General features: G+C 42.6%; 1 protein-coding gene across 1 annotated transcript in view; it reads left to right on the top strand.

The window, feature by feature from the left end:
* Window positions 1-21,422, top strand: part of IPO5 (importin 5) — a 71,805-nt gene that overhangs the window by 35,362 nt on the left and 15,021 nt on the right. The window contains exons 17-22 of the mRNA XM_077482996.1: window positions 1,114-1,235; window positions 1,713-1,809; window positions 2,020-2,192; window positions 4,481-4,592; window positions 12,041-12,096; window positions 18,839-18,961. Coding sequence (XP_077339122.1) covers window positions 1,114-1,235; window positions 1,713-1,809; window positions 2,020-2,192; window positions 4,481-4,592; window positions 12,041-12,096; window positions 18,839-18,961 — 683 coding nt within the window. The remainder of the gene's footprint in view (window positions 1-1,113; window positions 1,236-1,712; window positions 1,810-2,019; window positions 2,193-4,480; window positions 4,593-12,040; window positions 12,097-18,838; window positions 18,962-21,422) is intronic.

Below are 21,422 nucleotides of genomic sequence, written 5' to 3'. Positions count from 1 at the left end.
GATTTGAGACTGCTCCTAAACATCCACTCTCCCCCCCCCCCCCCCCCCCAAAATAGAGCTTTCTTTTGGTGGTATTTGATCACCCCTGCAGAAGAGATCCAGGATTTTGAAATTAAATTTAGCCCAGACATCTAGCAAAGGCAACTAAGCAGTGAAGTTATATGAATAAAATCGAGCTTACCAGTCCTAGATCGGATGTAGAGATTAACAAAAGGCAGGGAGAGGTGTTGCAACACTGCCTCATCTTAAGGTGACGGGGCTAATCCCCGTATTTGTTTTTCTCCGGAGCGTCGGCATCTGATGTCACTGCTGTGGACATAGCGTCATCGTGCATGCGCCAAAGCTATGATGGCGATGCGGGGAATAATGCTGATTGCATACATTTCAGAGGCGGCCATCTTAACTAATGCGATGCCCATGGTAAATGGAAACCGGGGACTAGGCAACGTTGGAAAACAAGATACTGGATAGAAACAACCATAGAGCCTACTAGAGCAACGTGAAATTAAAGGGCTGGCAAAAAAGAAAAACAATGGGCAATAGCAAATGGTTAACTTCTGAAGGGAACAGATCATTTGGAACATTGATTAGGAACCAGTATTAAAGGTGCCCTGTGTGTCCGTGCAAACATAAATAAAAGGACCAAAGAGAAAAAAGGCTATAATTGTAAGGGTGAATTTTTTTAAGTTTAATATAAGTGTGAGTGATAAAATATTCACAACAGGGCAGTACCCGATTATAAATTTGATTGAAAAAAATCTCACAAACGTGATTTAACCTTAACTGGCAATATATTGGGGAAGGTTCATTAAATAAGAACCATATTTCATAATGGGTAATGCATACTACAATAGAAGGGAAATCTTTGTTTGCGGCTTCGCCAAATTTGTGCACTATTGGCGCGGCTTCCATTCATTTTCACACAGCATGTGATCAAACCGATCTTGCTTTGATTGGATGCTTTCAAGGATGGTGGAGACATATGGGGTCCAATACGCTCCAGATGTCTCAAGAGATGATCATGAGAGCATGTCTTTTCTTAAGTGTCGGAATAAGCTTGGGGAAACAAGTGATTATCCTGCATCAATTTTTTTTTTTTTTTTTTTATCACAGCTCAAGACATGGAAAGCATGGGTGATGATGATGGCTGGGAATTTGTTAACTTGGGGGATCAGCAGAGTTTTGGTATTAAAACTGCAGGACTTGAAGAAAAAGCAACTGCATGTCAAATGTTGGTGAGTATTAAGATTTTTAATAAGAAATATTTCACCCTGAAAAGTGTTTTTGCATATGCAGGTGTTAACTATTCAGTTAAACTGTCAGTGTCCACATTAATCTTGTAGTATAATATACATTTCTCTAGGTGCAGCTGTATTGAATATGCAGTGTCCACACAAAGCAGTTAGCAAAGTTTTTTTAAGTAGGGCACAACTAACCTTTTACAGAATTGGTAGCCAGAATAAAAAGTAACATCTTGTTGGTTTTTGTTCTGCATGTGACAATTATACTTTAAAGGTATCCTATTGTATAACCGTGTTTCTAACGCTGCCCATAGACATGAGTGGTCATATGTGTACACATAAGATCATCCTTCAGCAAACTGAACAGAAGAGTAAAGCTTCAGTTGGGCAGCATAAATGTTTTAATGACCATCTAAATGGGTAATCTAATGTGAAATATCTAACTTGATTTTTTTTTTTTTTTTTTTAAAGGTCTGTTATGCTAAAGAACTGAAGGAGGGCTTTGTTGAATATACGGAGCAAGTTGTAAAACTGATGGTCCCGTTGCTTAAATTTTACTTTCACGATGATATCCTTTTTAGAACCAAAATGTAATACGAAGAAATGGGCAGAACTACAAGACCACTTACTGTTTTTTAAATTTATGATTCTAGAAAAATATCTAGAGAAGGAATTGTGCCTTTATCCTTAAATATTTTAAGGCCCTTTGTTTTTCAAAAGCAAACCTCAAAATTATAATCATGCAGAAGTTCTCAATTTCTCCCTAACTTTTATATACGCGTCAGAGTTGCAGCTGCAGAGTCCATGCCACTGCTTTTGGAATGTGCTAGGGTCCGTGGCCCTGACTACCTGACACAAATGTGGCACTTCATGTGTGATGCTCTGATCAAAGGGATAGGAACTGAGCCTGATTCAGATGTGCTTTCAGAGATTATGCACTCTTTTGCTAAGGTGAGTCCTGTGTGGGTTTTTTTATTTGGGGGGGGGGTTTCTATCCACAGGGACGACAGACAGACCATAGTGGGAGGCCAAAGCACAAAGTTCCGGAATTTTAAAAAGATGAATCTGAAATGGCAGGAATTTTATATTTTGTAGACAGTTGGCTACATAATCACTGGACAGACCAGTGACTTGTTGGCAAAGTTTACTTGTTTTCTAGTGCTGACACTACTAACCAACATTATCAGTAATGCAAATAGTTGTCAACTATTTTCATTATCGATTAGTTGGCCTGCATACAGAAAGCGTTATTTACATGTCAGTATACATAGTTCAGCACACATGCAGCTCAGTAACGCCGTTCATATGTCGGCTTGTAAATGTTGAGGCGCAATTCTTCATAGGCCATGTAGTCCTGGGCTGGAGAAGGAAGTCATGTAAGGGCTCTCTGCAGGGAAGATCAACATCTGAAACCAGAGAAGCTGGAGGCTGATAGACTGGAGGTAAATTAAGGCATTACAATTTAAATTAAAGCTTCTAACGTCCTGAAGGACAAGCAGGGGTGAACCATTATCTGCTGTACTAGTCTCACCTTGCAGCTGGTGATTAGCACTGCATTAAATTTAGGAGTTGAGGGGACTAGAACATTTAAAAAAGTAAGCTAGCAGAAAGTTGGAGAAGCGGCGGCAAATGGCTGAGCACAAAACACAGGGCGGACTAGCCCTTGCTATGTGTTTTGAGAGACTAAAGAGGGGCAGCATAAGAGGGATATTAATACTCAAGAAGAGTCAGGCTTATTTAGTTGAGAAGCCCTTTTGCCAAGAAGTCAAACCCTTTGAATTGGTGGAAGAGTAACCTACCCTGGCAAAACTAGAAAAAGCCTACAAATGTATATCGGGCACCTCCACATCAGTGTGACTCTTCTCTGCTGCAAGCAATATAGTTTTGTAAAATTAAAAAGGACCAGCCTCAGCCCTGTGCCTTGGATATGGCTATATCAACATTGGATATTTCTGTATTCCACTTTCTGGAACAGTTATAGTCAACCTTTTTTTCAGAATGTTTGTGTATTTACATTTTTTTCCTCCTGCTTTTTAAAGATTTTTACAGTTGTGTAATGTTAAAGTGGATGTAAACCCTCACATACTCAGTGAAGTGAGTCTGAGATGATGCACAGAAATGAAACCAATCTCCCTACATACATTTTTACTTGTGTATATGTGCTGTCTTCAACTTTCTAGACTGTTAAGAAAATGCTCATTGTGTTAGTTTTTTTTTTTCTCTTCCTTTTCCACCACTGGGTGTGGATTCTTAGCAAACCGTGTGACAGCTGATTGGAGGAAAACCACTCCCACATATGCAGAGAAAGGAAGAAATGTGCAGAGCTGTGAATAAGCCAGCTGTCAATCTATTTCTGTGCACCATCACGACATAAATTTTCAGGCTGGTTTTATCTGTTGTCTGAGAACTTGTCAGAATGCTAAGAGGAAGAGAACAGCAGAAGACATGGGACTTAGGGCTTTCGCGAGAGATGAGTAAACACTACAGATAGAAACAAACAAAACAGGATGGACAGCGCTCAATGTATTAGGTGGTTTATTCCTCGATGAGCAAAAAAGTGTATAAACGATTGAGAGATTTAAATAAAATAGATTGAAACCACCAACGATGCCACACTGGATACTGTGGGCGTTGAAGGGTTAACATCCTTTAGCAGACCAGCTGGCGTGGCATGGAGGGGTGCCAGTATCCATGCAGATCAAGATTCCATCTTCATTGAGGGAGGGGGAAGGTGCCTGGGAGGTCTAAGTGCACAGGCGTGTGTGGAAACTGTAGCTGCAGGATTGTATGGGCCATCCAGGAAGGGAGGCTAAGGAATCAAGTCTCACTAGGGGGATGCTGCAAGCAGACAATGGAGCCAAGCCAGAGATGCAGTGTGCCTGGATGACACAACCACTAGCTGCCAGCGGGAAGGAAGAGGGATGGATGCCCATAACCAGCATGGAACCCAGGCTCGTCTGTTGCAGTGACGGCTCACTTTGCACGTATGCACTTTTCAAAGTATGAAAGCGATTGTGTGCAAAATGTCGCCGGTTCACATGCTTTAGCGCTTGAGGACCAGTATGTGTCTACTACAGGTCAAATTTCATGAATTTGGTTTACATCCACTTTTATGTGAAGTTTAACTTTTTTTTTTTTTTTTTTTTTTTTTTTTTTTTCTCTGCATTAAGTAAGCATTAAACTTAGTTATAGGCCTTGTTTACATAAGTTTTTGAATATTCTTTTGTTTTTTTGGGTAGTGCATTGAGGTTATGGGAGATGGATGTTTAAACAGTGAACACTTTGAAGAACTTGGAGGAATCCTCAAAAGCAAATTAGAAGAGCACTTTAAAAATCAAGAATTAAGACAAGGTAGGTTTCCATAAAATGTTTTGCAAATTGGTTTGCGTCAAAATGGCTTTTTTTTTTCCTATTTATATACATCTCATGTTTTTAATTCCTTACTTGGTTTGTACATTAACCACTTGCTGCCAAATCATGTACCTGTACCTCATTGGCTTCAAGTGGTTGTACCAAAGTGATGCCTGCAGCTGCATGCATCACCCTGGTAATGTTTTTAGAGCTCACAGTATGCTCTCTAGTAAACAATGAATGCAGCTAAGCAACGGGAGGGCGCATCCCCCCCCACCTTTCCGCTCTCCCAGCCTCTCCGGTACCACCAGGAGGCCTGAGTGACAAGCCAGCACGTCTGCCGGCTGGCCAGAGACACTAACAAAGCTGGAAATTGGCTTTGATCGGGTCTCGGATGTAGTCACCTGGAAGGCAACAGCCCTTCCGCCCACGGTGCCAGTTTTCAAATGTCTAAAGTATTCAAAGGCAACGTTCTTAGCGGTTTGTATACTTTCATGTGCATAAAGAGTACCTGTCACTGACTATTACGGTCACAAGGTATGTTTACATTCCTGTACATGCAGATTGATGCCAAGCCTGAAAGGATGCTTAGTATATTTGCTGAGCTTTATCCTATGGAAAATAATTAGAAAAATAAATTGACTTCACATAGTGGATCCTGCATTTTCAGTTCTTAACAACCTTGCATTACCTACTGAGGATGTCTTTTTCCTTTGAAGGATTCTGTAGATACCTGTCATACCTGGCAGCAGGCAATTTCTGCCCTATCTGACAGATTACTGCTAGCTAAACTAGAAATCTAACCCTGGATGAGTCTTTAATGACTCCAAACTTAGAACAATTGCAACAGATACCTTTAAGCTTTGTTTGTGTTGGCGCTTTAGGGAATGTAATTAGCAAAGTCTCTAGAATGTCCCTTATCACAGTGCATACAGTATGTGCAGTTTTTTTAATTTAAAAGCTTAGTCTGCTGAATTGCTTGTAAGATGTCTTCCACTCATGCCTATTTGATAGTCAGGTGGAATCCTTTGGAAAAATTCCTCAAGGAAGTCACTGAGGGATAGGTGGTATTGCCGCTTAAGAAAAATCCTAAGGCCCCTTCTGGTACAGCTACTACATCTGCTCAGTAAAAAGGTTTTTCGTTCTTCCCTGGTGTCAGCTCAAATGAAGGTTGTAGTCATAACTCAAGCCTGACCAGAAGCCCCCTCACGATGAAGGGGCGCACGATGAATCTAAGATGCCCTGGACTTCTGGGTCAAATTGGTCAGGGCTGCAATAGGGGATTCTAGATCTGCCCCATCCTTATTTCTGACCTTCCTTCCAATCGCCAGCTTTAACTCCAAGGCAAGCAAATTTAATGCTTTGTACTAACCACAAAAAGGTGTTGTACCAGTTAGAACAAATTTTAAGGTTTCTATTCAAACTTATTCAGCGGCCCAATACCAAATGGGGTCATCCGTCCCATACTTAAAGTGATTGCAAATGATCACCTTGTAAAACTCATTCAGTTTAAAATAGACCTGAAAGGCAAAACATTTTTGTATAGATATAAAAAATAGTGTGGGTTTTTTCCTTTTTTTGGTAAGTGATCACATTCCCTCTGTTCTCAGCTGCATAAGAGCAGGGGGGAGGAGGACAACTGTCAGGACACTGAGCTTCCCAGTGCATGCCTCTGCAGTGGGGGGGTGTCAGGACAAGTATCTTCATTGGAGAAGAGCAGGATGAGTTTGCAGCATGGCTAGAGAACTGACCAGTGTTCGGCTGCTTAGTGTGGTCAGTTTTTAATAGAAAAGCAGAGGGACTGGCAGCAATACCAGAGATTTCACATAAAGGAAGCATACAAAGAATATACTTTCTCATTCAAGTACATGGTACTGCAAGCACAGGTCAGGAATATGAAGTTTTGGGTAACAAACGCTTTAAAGCCTCTAAACAGATTTCTTTGTGTACTGAAATTAAAGTGGTTGTAAACTCTTCACTACAGGTAAGCCTATAAGGCTTACCTGTAGGTACCATGAATATCTCCTGAACTTGCACGGTTTAGGAAAGATTCACTGTATCCGCATATGCCAATGTCGGCACATGCTCACTGAAGAAACGGCTTACTCATGCCTGCCAATCGTAGAGCTGGAAACCAAGACATAACTCCAGGAGACATGCCGCTATTCGCAGCTGTGTGCCGCTGGGCCCGCTGCAGCAGCTTTTATCCAAGGTAGGTATTGAATGAGCTAGTATACATTGCATACTAGCTCATTATGCCTTTTTGTCTTGCTGTGTGTGTGTTTTTGTTTACAACCACTTTACCTAGATATGGTGTTTCTCCAACAAGGAGAATTTCTGCCATCGATAAATATATAAGATGTATACACATCTCCAGCTTTCACGCAAATTGACGCTTTCTGCTTTTGCGGTGGGAGAATATCACTTCCAGTTTGTAGCCCTACTATTTGGACTCTCCTTTGCACCCAGGGTGTTCACAAGTGCTTTGCCTCTTTTATGAAGTAAAATGGAATCGGTACATACCGTATATACTCGAGTATAGGCCGACCCGAATATAAGCCGAGGCCCCCAATTTACCCCCAAAAAAACTGGCAAACTTATTGACTCGTGTATAAGCCGAGGGTGAGACATGCCTGTCCATCCCTGTGTGTGTGTCCGTCCATCCCTGTGTGTCCGTCCATCCCTGTGTGTCCGTCCATCCCTGTGTGTCCGTCCATCCCTGTGTGTCCGTCCATCCCTGTGTGTCCGTCCATCCCTGTGTGTCCGTCCATCCCTGTGTGTCCGTCCATCCCTGTGTGTCCGTCCATCCCTGTGTGTCCGTCCATCCCTGTGTGTCCGTCCATCCCTGTGTGTCCGTCCATCCCTGTGTGTCCGTCCATCCCTGTGTGTCCGTCCATCCATCCATCCATCCATCCATCCATCCATCCATCCATCCATCCATCCATCCATCCATCCATCCCTGTGTGTCCGTGTCTCCATCCATCCATCCATCCATCCCTGTGTGTCCGTGTCTCCATCCATCCATCCATCCATCCCTGTGTGTCCGTGTCTCCATCCATCCATCCATCCATCCCTGTGTGTGTGTGTGTGTCTCCATCCATCCATCCATCCATCCCTGTGTGTGTGTGTGTGTCTCCATCCATCCATCCATCCATCCCTGTGTGTGTGTGTGTGTCTCCATCCATCCATCCATCCATCCCTGTGTGTGTGTGTGTGTCTCCATCCATCCATCCATCCATCCCTGTGTGTGTGTGTGTGTCTCCATCCATCCATCCATCCATCCCTGTGTGTGTCTCCATCCATGTGTGTGTGTGTGTGTGTGTCCAGCCTGCCTCCGTCCCGTGCCGTGCCTTGCCTCCTTGCCTCCTTGCCTCCGTCCCGTGCCGTGCCTTGCCTCCTTGCCTCCGTCCCGTGTCGTGCCTTGCCTTGCCCCCGTCCCGTCCCGTCCCGTGCCGTCCCGTGCCCTCTTCGTCGGCGGCCATTGTAAAGTTCAAAAGCTGCGCCGCCGCCTTCGCCTGTGATAGGCGGAACACTGAATTTCCCAGCAGCCTGTGTTCCGCCTATCACAGACGTCGTATCATCCTCGTCCGTAGTACGAGGATGATACGATGTCCGTGATAGGCGGAACACAGGCTGCTGGGAAATTCAGTGTTCCGCCTATCACAGGCGAAGGCGGAGCCGGAGGCGCGGCTTTTGAATAGAATGGCCGCTGTCTGTCTGCTCGACACGCTGATCGAGCGGGCAGACAGCGATGACTCGAGTATAAGCCGAGGGGGGCACTTTCAGCCTCAAAAAAGAGGCTGAAAATCTCGGCTTATACTCGAGTATATACGGTAGTCAAAATGGTGATAACAGGCATCAATACACAGTAAATGGATAATCCTCCCTAAATTTAGGGCTACTAAAGCAATGACCTAATAACTTCATTAGAGCAAAATTTGCCAGGAATCTATTAATCCAGGCATTCATTTCATAGGATATATCTGGATGACCTCAAAACATAAAAAAGGACACCATTTTTTAAATGGTGAATGTGGGAGGATAATTGGTTAAAATAAGAGCTGTGGTACAGGAGATATAAACATTAAATCACCAGCGCAAGTGGGAGCATTTGCAACACATAATGTACAATGGTCAAATGCTACAATGATGGTAACACTAACTAGTTTCGACCCCGCCGGTCTTCAGAGGGTTTGTACGCTGTAAAAGCAGTAGCATAAATTAAAGTACATGCAAGAAAAACAACAAAATGTGATATATCTGATCACTGTAACTACATCATATCTTTTATAATTGCCACTTGCATCGTGTTGCACAGTGTCTCCTGGACCTATATCGGGGTAGATTCCCTCATCGGATCCCACCAAAGACCCCCGGCCGGGGGATTAACTATCTCAATTTATCGGATCAATCTATTCTTGTTACCATAGATGTAGAGGCCCTGTATAGTAGCATTCCTCATGCCAAAGGTCTTGCGGCAGTACACAGAGTGCTCGAGCAAGACTCCAGATATGATCCCGCTCTTATTGCCTTCCTCTTAGATGGGTTGCATTACATACTACATCACAATTACTTCGGTTTTCAGAATTCACACTACCTCCAGGTGCAGGGAGTAGCGATGGGGACATGCTGTGCTCCATCCTACGCCAATCTGTACCTGGGGGAGTGGGAAGCATCCCTCCTGGGATGACAAGGACCTCATTGAGTACACTGGCCACATTACTAAGTGGCTTGGGTACATTGTTTTCATCATCTGGGAGGGTTCGGCGGTTCAACTGTTAGAATTTCTGAATGTGATCAACGTAAAAAACTGGAATCTGAAGTTTACTATGAACCATAGCCGCAGCAGTGTTACCTTTCTCGACACTTACGATAGTTACCCTGTATTGTAAATCTACTGCAGGGAACATTGTTCTCCACGCAGACAGTTTTCATCCAGTACCATTAAAAAATTCCATCCCCTACGGGCAATATTTGCGACTTCGTCGAAATTGCTCAACTGACACACTTTCTAGCACGTGGTACAGCTGTTCTTGCCTAAAAGCCTATAACAACCATCCTATAATCCCAAAACGACTCTGAATCCAATTGCACCCGTCTTACTATGCGTTTTTCACGTCAACATGGGGCCATCAAAAACATTCAATGACATTGGAACATTCTAACCGATGACCCCAAACTTAAACCTTTTATTTCCAATTGACCCTAAATCTCCTATAGGCGGGCTACATCCATAAGGGACAGGCTTGTCCAAAGTGAGTATAGAAGCGAATCTAAAAGATCCAAACAGTTTCATCGTAGGCTCCTTTCCTTGTGGCCACTGCTCATATTTCCCACTGATGGGAAAGGAGAAATCCTTTCGTCTTCCCAATGGAGAGACGTTTAAGCCTTCGCAGTTTGCGAATTGTCAGACTTGCGTGGTTTACATCATGGAATGTGACACCTACTACATAGGGAAGACCTAAGCAAGAGCTCTGGAGGAGCGTATCCAAGCATATGTACAGCATGCAGGTCAGAAACCGCTACATTCCAGTTGGAAGACATGCGGTTCTAACCTTTACGGCACTCTACAAAATACAGATACCCGAGGGGATTTAACCAATTATACTCCCACATTCACTATTTAAAAAACTTTCTTTATTTTTTGTCTAATAAAATTGAAGTCTATTCTTATTCCTTTGTAGCATTTTTTTTTTCTTTAAATATCTGGATGACCTAATACTGAAGGGACCACTCATAACCTTGTCTGGCAATATTCAAGGGCAATTCATTTCCTTCAAAATATAGGCTGAATGACCAGCTTTCCAAAGTCTGCGCTCCACCCCTCACTGTCTGGTTTCCCTTGGTTCAACCTTGTACAAAGCCCAAGCTAGAAGCCTTCTGCAGGAAGATTCTCCCCTGAGGTCCAACATGCAGAGACTCAGATAGATCAAAACCACATTCTCCAGCTCTTTTGCATGAGGGTTTTAGGCTTAATGGTAGCTTCTTTGCCTCTGTTTAACGCTAGAACTTTTCAAGCCCAACATGCTCAACAGCGTGGAACAAGCAAATCCAATCCTGGACTGTTAGTGCTTCTATTTAGCCAGACAGTCTCTGGCACGGTTACTCCCCAACTCTGCCCTGGGGTCCGCAAGGTCGTATTCATTCCCATGCCCTAGCCTAGAAGGTGACTATAGGTGCCAGTGTTTTCAAGCCAAAGCTTGGTTTACAACTCCCTCCGATAAAGACTGTCTGCAGAAAGAGTGTCTGTCTGTTTCTCATCACACTGAATTGACCTAGGACATGGTACACAGACCTCTTCTAAATGGACCGAACTTGCTGGCTCAAGGCCCTCTATTCCTTCCTGCTGCTCAATGCCTGTCGTTGGCTTAACAGCATGGCTGTTGAAATTTAAGTCCTAAAGCAGCCATCACTAAATGGCAGCCTGCGGTCTGAGCACTGCCCACACAGCGCTCCTGCCCGCACCGCCAAGCTGCCAGTGTAGTAGCAGTCATTGGTTTGCTAGGACCGCGGATTTCCTAGCAACCAGTGACATTGTGCGTGCGCCCCATCTCCTGCACCATAGGGGCATGCCGATGGGCACAGTTTATTTTTTGGGGGGGCGCCTGATGTAAGGGGGACCCTGTGATGGGGACATTTAGAGTATTGCCGGAGTGTGGAGGAAACCTTAAAAGCACCAGAGTGCGGCTTGCGCCCAAAAAGGAAAGACTTACAATCTTTCATGGCACGAACTTGTGAATAGGACCTTGGCCAGAAAAATGTAGTTACCGGACCTCCTTGCATTTTAATTCACTACCCCTGTCCTAAAGTATATAAGTAATTGTGACAGTTCTCTCCACTTTACTCAGCGCAAGCACATCCAACTCCCCACAACATTTCTAGCTGCACATGGGGTCTTTGCATGGTGCGAGAACACGGCTGAATCCAAGGAAATATTCTATCACTCATACTTTGGTTATTCTTCAGTCTGGTTTCTGGTCTGATCTGCCTTAGATCATTTTTGCCAGTGTCCAATCTCTTGAAAGTAGCCTGCATATAACCTATGGTCTTTGAATACAAACCTTTACTGCCTTCCAAGATAAGGAATCTGCAAGTAAAGTAATTTTTTTTTTTTTTTTAATCTTTTGTTCTACCTCAAAACCTTTGTAATCCATGGAGGGACACATATTGCACCCGTGTGTGTTTTTGTAGAGAAAAAACAAACGAGTTATGCTGGGTAGAGGGGTTATACAGGGGCTGGCTTATTGCTTTAATGCCAGTGCCCTAACTACTTGGAGGTGGCGGTATAACCCAATTGTAATTCTGTGTAGTACATTAAATCTTTTCATGGTAGGTACAAACCCATTTCAGCAGCTATCCAGGATTTCAAATGCTGTGTTGAGTCAATTTTAATAAGTCTTGTTTAAAATATTGTATACTAAATTTTTATATTTATTTTGACACTTTAGTAAAAAGACAAGATGAAGACTATGACGAGCAAGTGGAGGAGTCCTTGCAAGATGAGGTAGATTTGAATTCTGTGCTTGGAAATGAAGACATTAATGCCTCTTTCTATGTGTGTCTTTGTAATGAGCAAATGCCTCGACCTATTAGTCAAATGTAAATATGGGGGGGGAAACCACCAAAACTTTGGTAGTATTGAGCCTTTTGGGTCACATCTTGTGCTAAGCAGCAGGGACAGACATGCATTTGGTTCCAGAACTATTAACTGTACATGTAAATCTTTCCACTTACCAAAAGAAAATTCATGTCAATGTCAGCATTTGCAGCTGTTGCAATTATTCCCTGTAATATCTTAGATGTGTGAAATTTGATTTTCTGCTTATTTCCTATGCTTTTGCTTCATTTGCATTCATGCAGGGTTTTCTGAAATGCTGCAATCGTGAAAACACAGAATTGGAGTCAATAGAAGGATCATGGGAAATGGGCGGTGACCCCCCCCCCCCCCCCCCAAATAAATAGACCCTTAAGAGTAAATTTATATGCAGTTGTCAGCCATTCTGAACATTTAAATGTAAAAGTACTTGTAAAGGGCAGGTACAGTGAGGAGAAAACAAAGTATTTGATCCCCTGCTGATTTTGTACGTTTGCCCACTGACAAATGATTAGTCTAATTTTAATGGTAGGTTTATTTTAACAGTGAGACAGAATAAAAAAAATATGCAGAAAAACACATTTTCCAAAAAGTTATAAATGGATTTGCATTTTATAATGCATTTTAATGAGTGAAATAAGTGTTAGATAAGGGATCAGTCAGTAAGATTCCTCCCAGGTATTTTCTCTACAGGTAAGAAGCTGAGATTAGGAGCACTCTTAAAGGGATTGCTCTTAATGAACTTTTTACCTCTATAAAAGACACCTGTCCACAGAAGCAATTTGATTCTAATCTCTCCACCATGGCAAAGACTAAAGAGCTGTCCAAGGATGTCGGGGACAGGATTGTAGACCTACACAATGCTGGAATGGGCTACAAGACAGACTCTAAGCAGCTTGGTGAGAGGGTGACGACAGTTGGTGCGATTATTCACAAATGGAAGGGCCACAAAGTAACTGAATCTCCCTTGGTCTGAGGCTCCATGCAAGATCTCAGGAGGTTCAATGATCCTAAATACTGGTGAGGAATTGGCCCAGAACTACACAGGAGCATAGTCTCCAAGAAGACAATTGGTAACACTGCGCCATGAAGGACTGAAATCCTTCAGGTCCCGCAAGGTCCCCCTGCTCAAGAAAGCACATGTACACTCCTGTCTGCAGTTTAATGTCTGATTCAGAGGAGAACTGGGTAAAAGTGTTGTGGACAGATGAGACCAAAATCAAACTTTTTAGCATCAACTCAACTTGCTGTGTTTAGAGGAGGAATGCTGCCTATGACCCAAGAACACCATCCCCACCGTCAAATATGGAGGGGACAAACATGCTTTGGGGGGTGTTTTTTCTGCTAAGGGGACAGGACAATGTCACCACATCAAAGGGAAGATGGATGGGGCCATGTACCATCAAATTTTGAGTGAGAACCTCCTTCTCTCAGCCAGGGCATTGAAAATTGGTTGTGGATGAATTCCATCATGACAATGACCCAAAACACACGGCCAAGGCAACAAAGGAGTGGCTTAAGAATAAATACATTAAGGTCCTGGAGTGGCCTAGCCAGTCACCCCTTAATCCCATAGAAAATGTGGATGGAGCTGAAGGTTCGAGTTGCCAAACAGCTTCAACCTTAAAGACTTAGAGGGATTTTGTCCCACTCTTTGCAGATCCTCTCCGTGTGCAAACCTGGTGGCCAACTATGTCTGACCTCTGATTGCCAGCATGCCGTCATGTTTTGCGAAGGGGTCAAATGCTTATTTCACTAATAAAATGCAAATCAATTTATAACTTTTTTAAATGATTTTTTTTTTCTGGATGTTTTTGATCTCACTGTTAAAATAAACCTACTATTAAAATTAGACCAATCATTTTTTTTCCCCTCACTGTATTACTTGTCTGCCTACTGTTAGACTGAATAATTAGGAAAACTCTAATTTGTACATGTTAACTGTTTTTTATAATGTATTTATAATATATTTTAGTTTACTTACCCTGGAATTCGTTTTCTTGCCCATTTTCACTCATGGTTAATGTTTGGCTGAAGTAATTTATTAAGCAACTGTTTACTTTTTTTTTTTTTTTTTATCCTAATGGCAACAAACTACCCAAATGACCCTGATCAAAAGTTTACATACCCTGGTGATTTTGGCCTGATATCATGCACACACGTTGGCACAAAGGGGTTTGAATGGCTATTAAGGTAACCATCCTCACTAAATACAAGGAAACGGATCACAAGTGTGTGTATAAAAGGTCAATGAGTTTCTGGACTCCTGACAGACCCTTGCATCTTTCATCCAGTGCTGCACTAACTTTTCTGGTTTCTGAGTCATGAGGAAAGCAAAAGAATTGTCAATCTGCAGGAAAAGGTAGTTTAACTGTATAAAACAGGAAAGGGATATAAAGATATCCAAGGAATTAAAATGTCACTGTTCAAACTCTAATCAAGAAGTGGAAAATGAGGGGTTCTGTTGAAACCAAATCAGTCAGGTTGACCAACTAAAATTTCAGCCACGATTGCCATAAAAATTTGTTCAAGATGCAAACAAAAATCCACTAATAACTTCAGGTGAATTACAGCACTCTGAATACTCGTGGTGTGGCAGTTTCAACATGTACAATAAGGAGGCACTTGAAGAAAGATGGGCTGCGTGGTTAAGTTGCCACAAGAAAGCCATTACTACGCAAATGCGACAAAGTATCCCACTTATAATGTGCCATACAGCAAAGACGAGCCTCAAACCTTCTAGCATAGTAATTTGGAGTGATAAGACCAAAATTGAGCTTTGCCCACAACCATAAATGCTACATTTGGAGAGGAGTCAACAAGGCCTATGATGAAAGGTATGGAGGTGGATCACTGATGTTTTTCGGGGATGTGTGAGCTACAAAGGCACGGGAAATTTGGTCAAAATGAATGGCAAGATGAATGTAGCATGTTATCAAAAAATACTAGAGGAACATTTGCGTTCATCAGCCAGGAAGCTATGCATGGCACGTGCTTGGACATTCCAACATGACAATGACCCAAAAACAAAGCCAAGTCGACCTGTCATTTGCTACAGCAGAATAAAATGAAGGTTCTGGAGTGTCCATTTCAGTCTCCTGACCTCCAATATCACTGAGCCACTCTGGGGAGGTCTCAAGCATGCAGTTCATGCAAGACAGCCCAAGCATTTACAGGAACTGGAGGCTTTTTGCCAAGAGGAATGGGCAGTTTATCTGAGATGATAGAGCCTTATCCACAAATACCACAAAAGACTTTAAGCTGTCATTGATGTTAAAGGGGGCAATACACTGTATTAAGATTGAATTGTAATTGATCAGGTTCACTTGGGTAGTTTCTGTTGCCATTATGATTGTGTGTGTATATATGTGTATGTGTGTATATGTGTATATATATGTATGTATATATATATATATATATATATATATATATATATATATATATATATATATATATATATATATATATAGTATAAAAAAAATTGTTTACCTTTTACAGGAAAAATCTCCATATTTTTGAACACAAAGATGTGCATTTTTATTTTTTTTCTGCAGGAGCCTGGAAAGCACAGGTGCAGTGTTGGCTCCTGTAGACATGTCTTTCAGCTAGTACCTCTGTACAGGCATTTTGTTTGAAAACCGGAGGGATATGTCGGTGAACAGGCTGCCCTGTAGCCCATTGAAAACAAAGTCCATCTGCCCTAATGGCAGATGGTACTTGTAGTGTATTAATTTACAGGAATCTGAGTTGACCGTGTGGGTGGAGCCCCCACAGCCATTTGCTTTTTGTAAAGTGACAGCAGGTGCTATTAAAGGAACCCTGTCTGCTGTTGCAGGATGAGGGTTATCAAAGGGAGAGGGGCTGGAGCATGTTACATGGCCCACCCTAAATACAGGTGTAACAAGTTCCCAAGGAACTTATGCTTTCATCACAGGACTTCATATTCATGACTGCTTTGGTTATGCTGCCACCTTCAGGTGAATGGACACTGGCCACAAAAGAAGAAATCCCCATCCAGACATAACCCCTCCCTGCCCCAATTAGCCTAATTTGTTTTAGCTATTGTCCTTGGATGTACACATGTCTGAGGAGCTCCTTTCTTGTGCTTTAGTCCCCAAATTCCTGGGTCATGTGTTTGTTTTTTTTTTTTTATTACATCCCTGATACAAATGAAGGCTTTGCACCAGTCCAAGAGGAACTTTGCCTACTGACCGCAGCATGCGAAAGCGGGTACTGCATGTAACAGTGCCAGTTGGCCCTGAATTCTGTGGGTAGCAATCTTAAGGGAACAGTTTACTGGGTGACTTCTCTAGCAGTATCTACAGTTTCAAGGGTCCAGGAAATTCGAAGCCCTGCAGGATGAGTGAAAATTGGGTCTGCTGACCCTGCAACACCTGGGGAGTGCCTCTGGAACAGGTAGCTCTGCTACAGACCCTGCACAGAGCAGTAGTTTCCGCACCAGAGTACAGCAAGTATCTGGGGACATGTGTTTATCAAGGGTGACTGCCACATTGCAAAGGGTCGTGTGCTCCCAAATCTCATAGGAAAGGTCCTCTGCAGAGTTCGCTCTGCAATGGCATCCCAAGTGTTCAGAATCCCTGCCCTTATCTGATCTTAGGGCACATTCCTCCATTTACTTGTGTCCACGAGGATTTTTCTGCAGCTATTTCTGGTTTGCGTGATGAGCTCTAAGGGGTTTACTTGCTTGGAACACCTTGGGGGCATGCTGCTCACCTTACACAGAAGGTGTCTGAAAAACGTCCTCAGGAAGAGGAGGAATCTGAGGAGTGGGAATTTCTGTAGACAAGTCCTGCCAGGAGGAATCCTCAAGGTCCAGGGTTGTCTCGGACACGAGACCATAGTGGGCTTTCCTAATGGTTGTGGTTTGCACCAACTTGAGGGTGCCACTTCTGGAATTCTCTTCTCCAAAGGTCATGGCAGCTGCCAAAACATCCTAAATCTCTTCCAGAGCACCCTAGCTTTCAGCAAGTAATTTATGCCGATGGGCTCACCTAAAAGGTATTTTCACCTCCAAAGTGATTTACTGAACAGTACATTGTGGAGGAGGAATTCAACACTAAAGAGTTCTGATTATTGACTCAGCCATTTCCTGCTTGAATAGGACCCTAATGTGTCCTGGTAGATTAGAGCCCCAGTCTTTAAGGCCACCATATATAAGAAGTTGGAGAACCTTTTAGGCATCCTCTCTGATTGGAGTTTGCCAAGCCCTTAAGATTTTGGAGCTGTCTGAGTTTGTCCAGCTGTCTGGGAGTTCCTGAAAGATTTATTTTTTTCCCCTACTTGATCAATCTTTCCTTCAGTTCAATGTTGTCCCTGCCTTTTGTGCAGGATAAAGATGGAGGGCATTCCCTGTGATTTTGATCGCACCTGCTTGGAAAAGAACATGGCATGTGAACATGCTAAATTTCTGGTAGATGAGCTGTAATGCACTTCCAGATGGGCCAAACTTGCTGTTGCATTGTCTGCTCTTCCATAGTATTTTACAGTCGCTGGCTTTGATGAATAGGGGTGTATTCTGATGATGTAATCCCTACTACCCTCAAGGCAAGGAAGTTGACCTTCAGGAAGGTGCACTACCATACATGAAAGATTTATTTATTTTTTTCCTCCTAGTGTGAGGGATGTACATTTTTATCACTGGTGGCATGTTGTGCACATTTTGGCCTGCCTTCAGTCTAAAATGGTAATTTTGACTACCATCAAGGCACTGAGCTTGGCCTTACCCATTATGTTTCAGGAACCTTTCAAGTCTTTTTCCTTGGTAAAAGCCCTTGTGCAAGATGTTGCACAGATTGTTTCACCTGCGCAGATACCATTGTTTCTACGGGATCTCAACTTGGGCTTGTCTGTTTTGCAGACCTGTTAGGATGCTTCGGAGAAGGATAAAAAGATGCTAAGGAGAACAAGCTTGTATAAGCTTTTCATGTTTGAAAGGCTTACTGCCTGGCTTTTCCTTCACACCTTTACCAGGTTCCACCAGGTAGATGTGTTCACTCTTCTGTGGACACCCAGTTTTGGGAAGGAGATCTTGTAGGTGGCTTTGTAGAGAGGTCCCCCCCAAGAGAGGAGTCATGTCTGTACAGGGAGCTTTAAACCCCCCCCCCCCCCCCTTTTTTTTTTAATTTATTTTTTAATATACCAGTGTTTACTTTAGTTATGTCACTTTCAGGTAGTCATGATTATGATGTACTCCAAAAAATATTTTACAAGCTAACCAAAATCCAAACTTTTTGCACATTTAATTGGTGCCATATCTTACATGCTGTACCCTTCTGTCCTTTTTGGAGATGTGCTTTGATACAAATCACTATAAAATGTAGCTTTTAGGATGATGATGATGATGATGATATCTTGGTACCTAGACATGCAGAGTTCTTTCTGCTGTAAAAAGCTACTTGTTGGCATTTAATAAGGTTAACTGTAATGACTATATATGACGTTAGTGATTTTAGCAACAAAACCCTATTGATATACTCTTTGTAGCAGTGGTTGTTACTGAAGAATTATGAGACACCCTCCTTGTTTTTAGTTTTGAGGTTTGTAAGCAAAACTTTCATAAGAGATGTAGGATGTGAAACTTGCATTAACAAGTGTTCTTGAAACGTTTTTCTCGTGGCTTTGTTTTTCACAGGATGACAATGATGTTTATATTTTGACTAAAGTCGCTGACGTTTTGCACTCGATATTCAGCAGCTACAAAGAAAAAGTGTTGCCGTGGTTCGAACAGTTGCTGCCATTAATTGTTAATTTGATTGTAAGTTGACCTTTTAATTTGTTTTTAAGTTTAACCACTTCCCACCCGGCCAATGTACATATACGGCCAGGTGGGAGCCACCTCCTTCTGACTGGACGTTCCTGAACGTCCATCAGAAGGAGGGGGATCGCGCGATCGTGTGCCCGCGCAGCGGTGCGATCCCGATGTGCTCGTGTCACCCGGACACGGCGCATCTCGGATCGGCAGGAGGGCTCTGTGATTGGCCATCCTGATCACATGACGGCCGTGTCCAATCATGGCCATCATGTGATGTAAACAAAAAGTCGGTTGCTAGGCAATCTGCTCTGCTCTCCTCTCACGGAAGTCATCGCTGAGGAGAGGAGAGCAGATCGCTGCAGCCGGCTGGTGATCAGTGAGTATGAGCTGTTTTTACAGCTTTTTGATCACTAGTCTAGTGTAAAACACGATGTCCCCAAAACACACATGTCCCCAAATAAAAAAAAACACATGTCCCACTGATTATCTGCACACATATGTACGTGATCACCTACACACATGTACATGATCATTTGCGTACATATGTCCGTGATCACACAAACCAATTATACACTTAACGGAATTTTCCAAAAACATGTAGCAGAATACATTTTGGCTTAAATTTATGACAATTTGATTTTATTGGATTTCTTTTAAAATAGAAAAAATTAAATATTGTTGTTTGTTTCCAAATTTACCCTTTACCCTTTTTTCCCCCCCCCCCTATAATACAAACCTCAGGGTCAGTGGTTCTCAAATCCTGTTCTCAGGACCCACTAACAGGCCAGGTTTGCAAGATAACGGAGATGCATCACAGATTATTGCAATGTTCTAGTCTGCATCTCCCCAAGGTGTAATACTTAAAATCTGGCTTGTTGGTGGGTCCAGAGAAAGGGAGTTGGGAACCACTGCTCTAAGTGTAGGTACTGTGGAGAAGTGAACCTTCAAATTCTACACCAGAGGCATTAAACACTGCTCCTTACTTTTTTCAGTGGCAGCAAAAACTTTGTAGCCTTTAAATTTCTAACACCAGGTGCTGTTAGACTGAAACCTGACTTCAGAGTCTGTTATGATCTTTGAGTACACGTTATTTCAAAATACATGCAGCCAGTGAGGATCATTTTAAAGTGGAACTAAATCCACAAGATACTTGCGTTCATTTTCAACAATTTACAGCCGCTGTCCTTTCTCCACAGGCTACTTTTGGGTGTCAGGTTTTTATCCTCCTAACTGATAGGCGGAGGATGACATGACTCGGAGCATGCACATGGGAGCCAAGTCGTCATTCTGGCACAGCCAGTGTGTGCTGCACATGAACAGCTCAGTGTACATTCAGTAAAACTGAGCAGTAATGTTAGGTTGAAAAAAGACACGCCCATCCAGTTCAACCACAAAAAAAAAATCATACAATCCCATATACCAAATTCTATACCCACAGTTGATCCAGAGGAATGCAAACCCCAGCAGAGCATGATCCAATTTGCTAAAGCAGACAAAAAAATCCTATCTGATTTTCCCCGGATCAACGTTTCCTATAAATGTCAGTACCCAGTTATATTCTGTACACTTAGGAAATACAGGCCCTTATTAAAGCAATCCACTGAGCTGGCCAGAACTACCTCTGCAGGGAGTCTGTTCCAAATTTTCACAGCTTACTGTGAAGAAACCTTTCTGTATTTGGAGATTAAATCTTTTCCTCTAGACTTGGAGTGCCCCCTTGTCGTCTTTGTTGACTGTAAAGTGAATAACTTGACACCAAGTTCACTATATGGACCCCTTATATATTTGTACATGTTAATCATATCCCCCCTTAACCTCCCTGGTGGTAATCCGAGTCTGGCTCGGGTTGGGATTTCAGTACCATAAGCGGTAACCCTGAGCCAGACTCGGGATCGCATTGCTGGATATAGGGAGGACACAGGGAGAAGTTACTTACCTTGTCCCCTGGATCCAGCGATGTCCTCCGCTCGATTCACACAGTGTCCGAGTGCCGCTGAGCTCTGTTCCCTGCGACGTTACGGCGCACTGGAGTGGAGATCGGCGCCAAATTCAAAAAAGTTAAAACACAGTACTGTAATCTTACAGATTACAGTACTGTGTAAAAAAAAATTTACACACCCCCTTTGTCCCTAGTCTTTGCAGTGCCCTGCGTGCACTTTTTTATATTTTTCTGCCTAGAATTTGGAGATTGTCCATAACAACCAAAAAGTGTCCCTTTATGTCAAAAGTGATTTTAAACCAACTAGAATTATAATCACTTGCAGAATTGAGCGATGGCGATATGTGGGGAAATTCGTCATCAGCAAATTTCAGTGTTTTTGGATTTGATTATATTATTGAATAATTTTTATTTATTATAAACTTTAGCATACCCGGGATGTCTGCTAGACTTGTTTGAACAGATTTAAGAGTTATTCCTAAGAATTACAGGACTACAATATAAAACGCCAAATTTCCATACAAA

Source organism: Lithobates pipiens, unplaced genomic scaffold (genome assembly GCF_037356315.1).
Source record: "Lithobates pipiens isolate NorthernLeopardFrog02 unplaced genomic scaffold, aLitPip1_a1.2 Scaffold_16, whole genome shotgun sequence".
NCBI lineage: Eukaryota > Metazoa > Chordata > Amphibia > Anura > Ranidae > Lithobates > Lithobates pipiens.
This window is presented reverse-complemented; position numbering and strand designations above follow the sequence as displayed.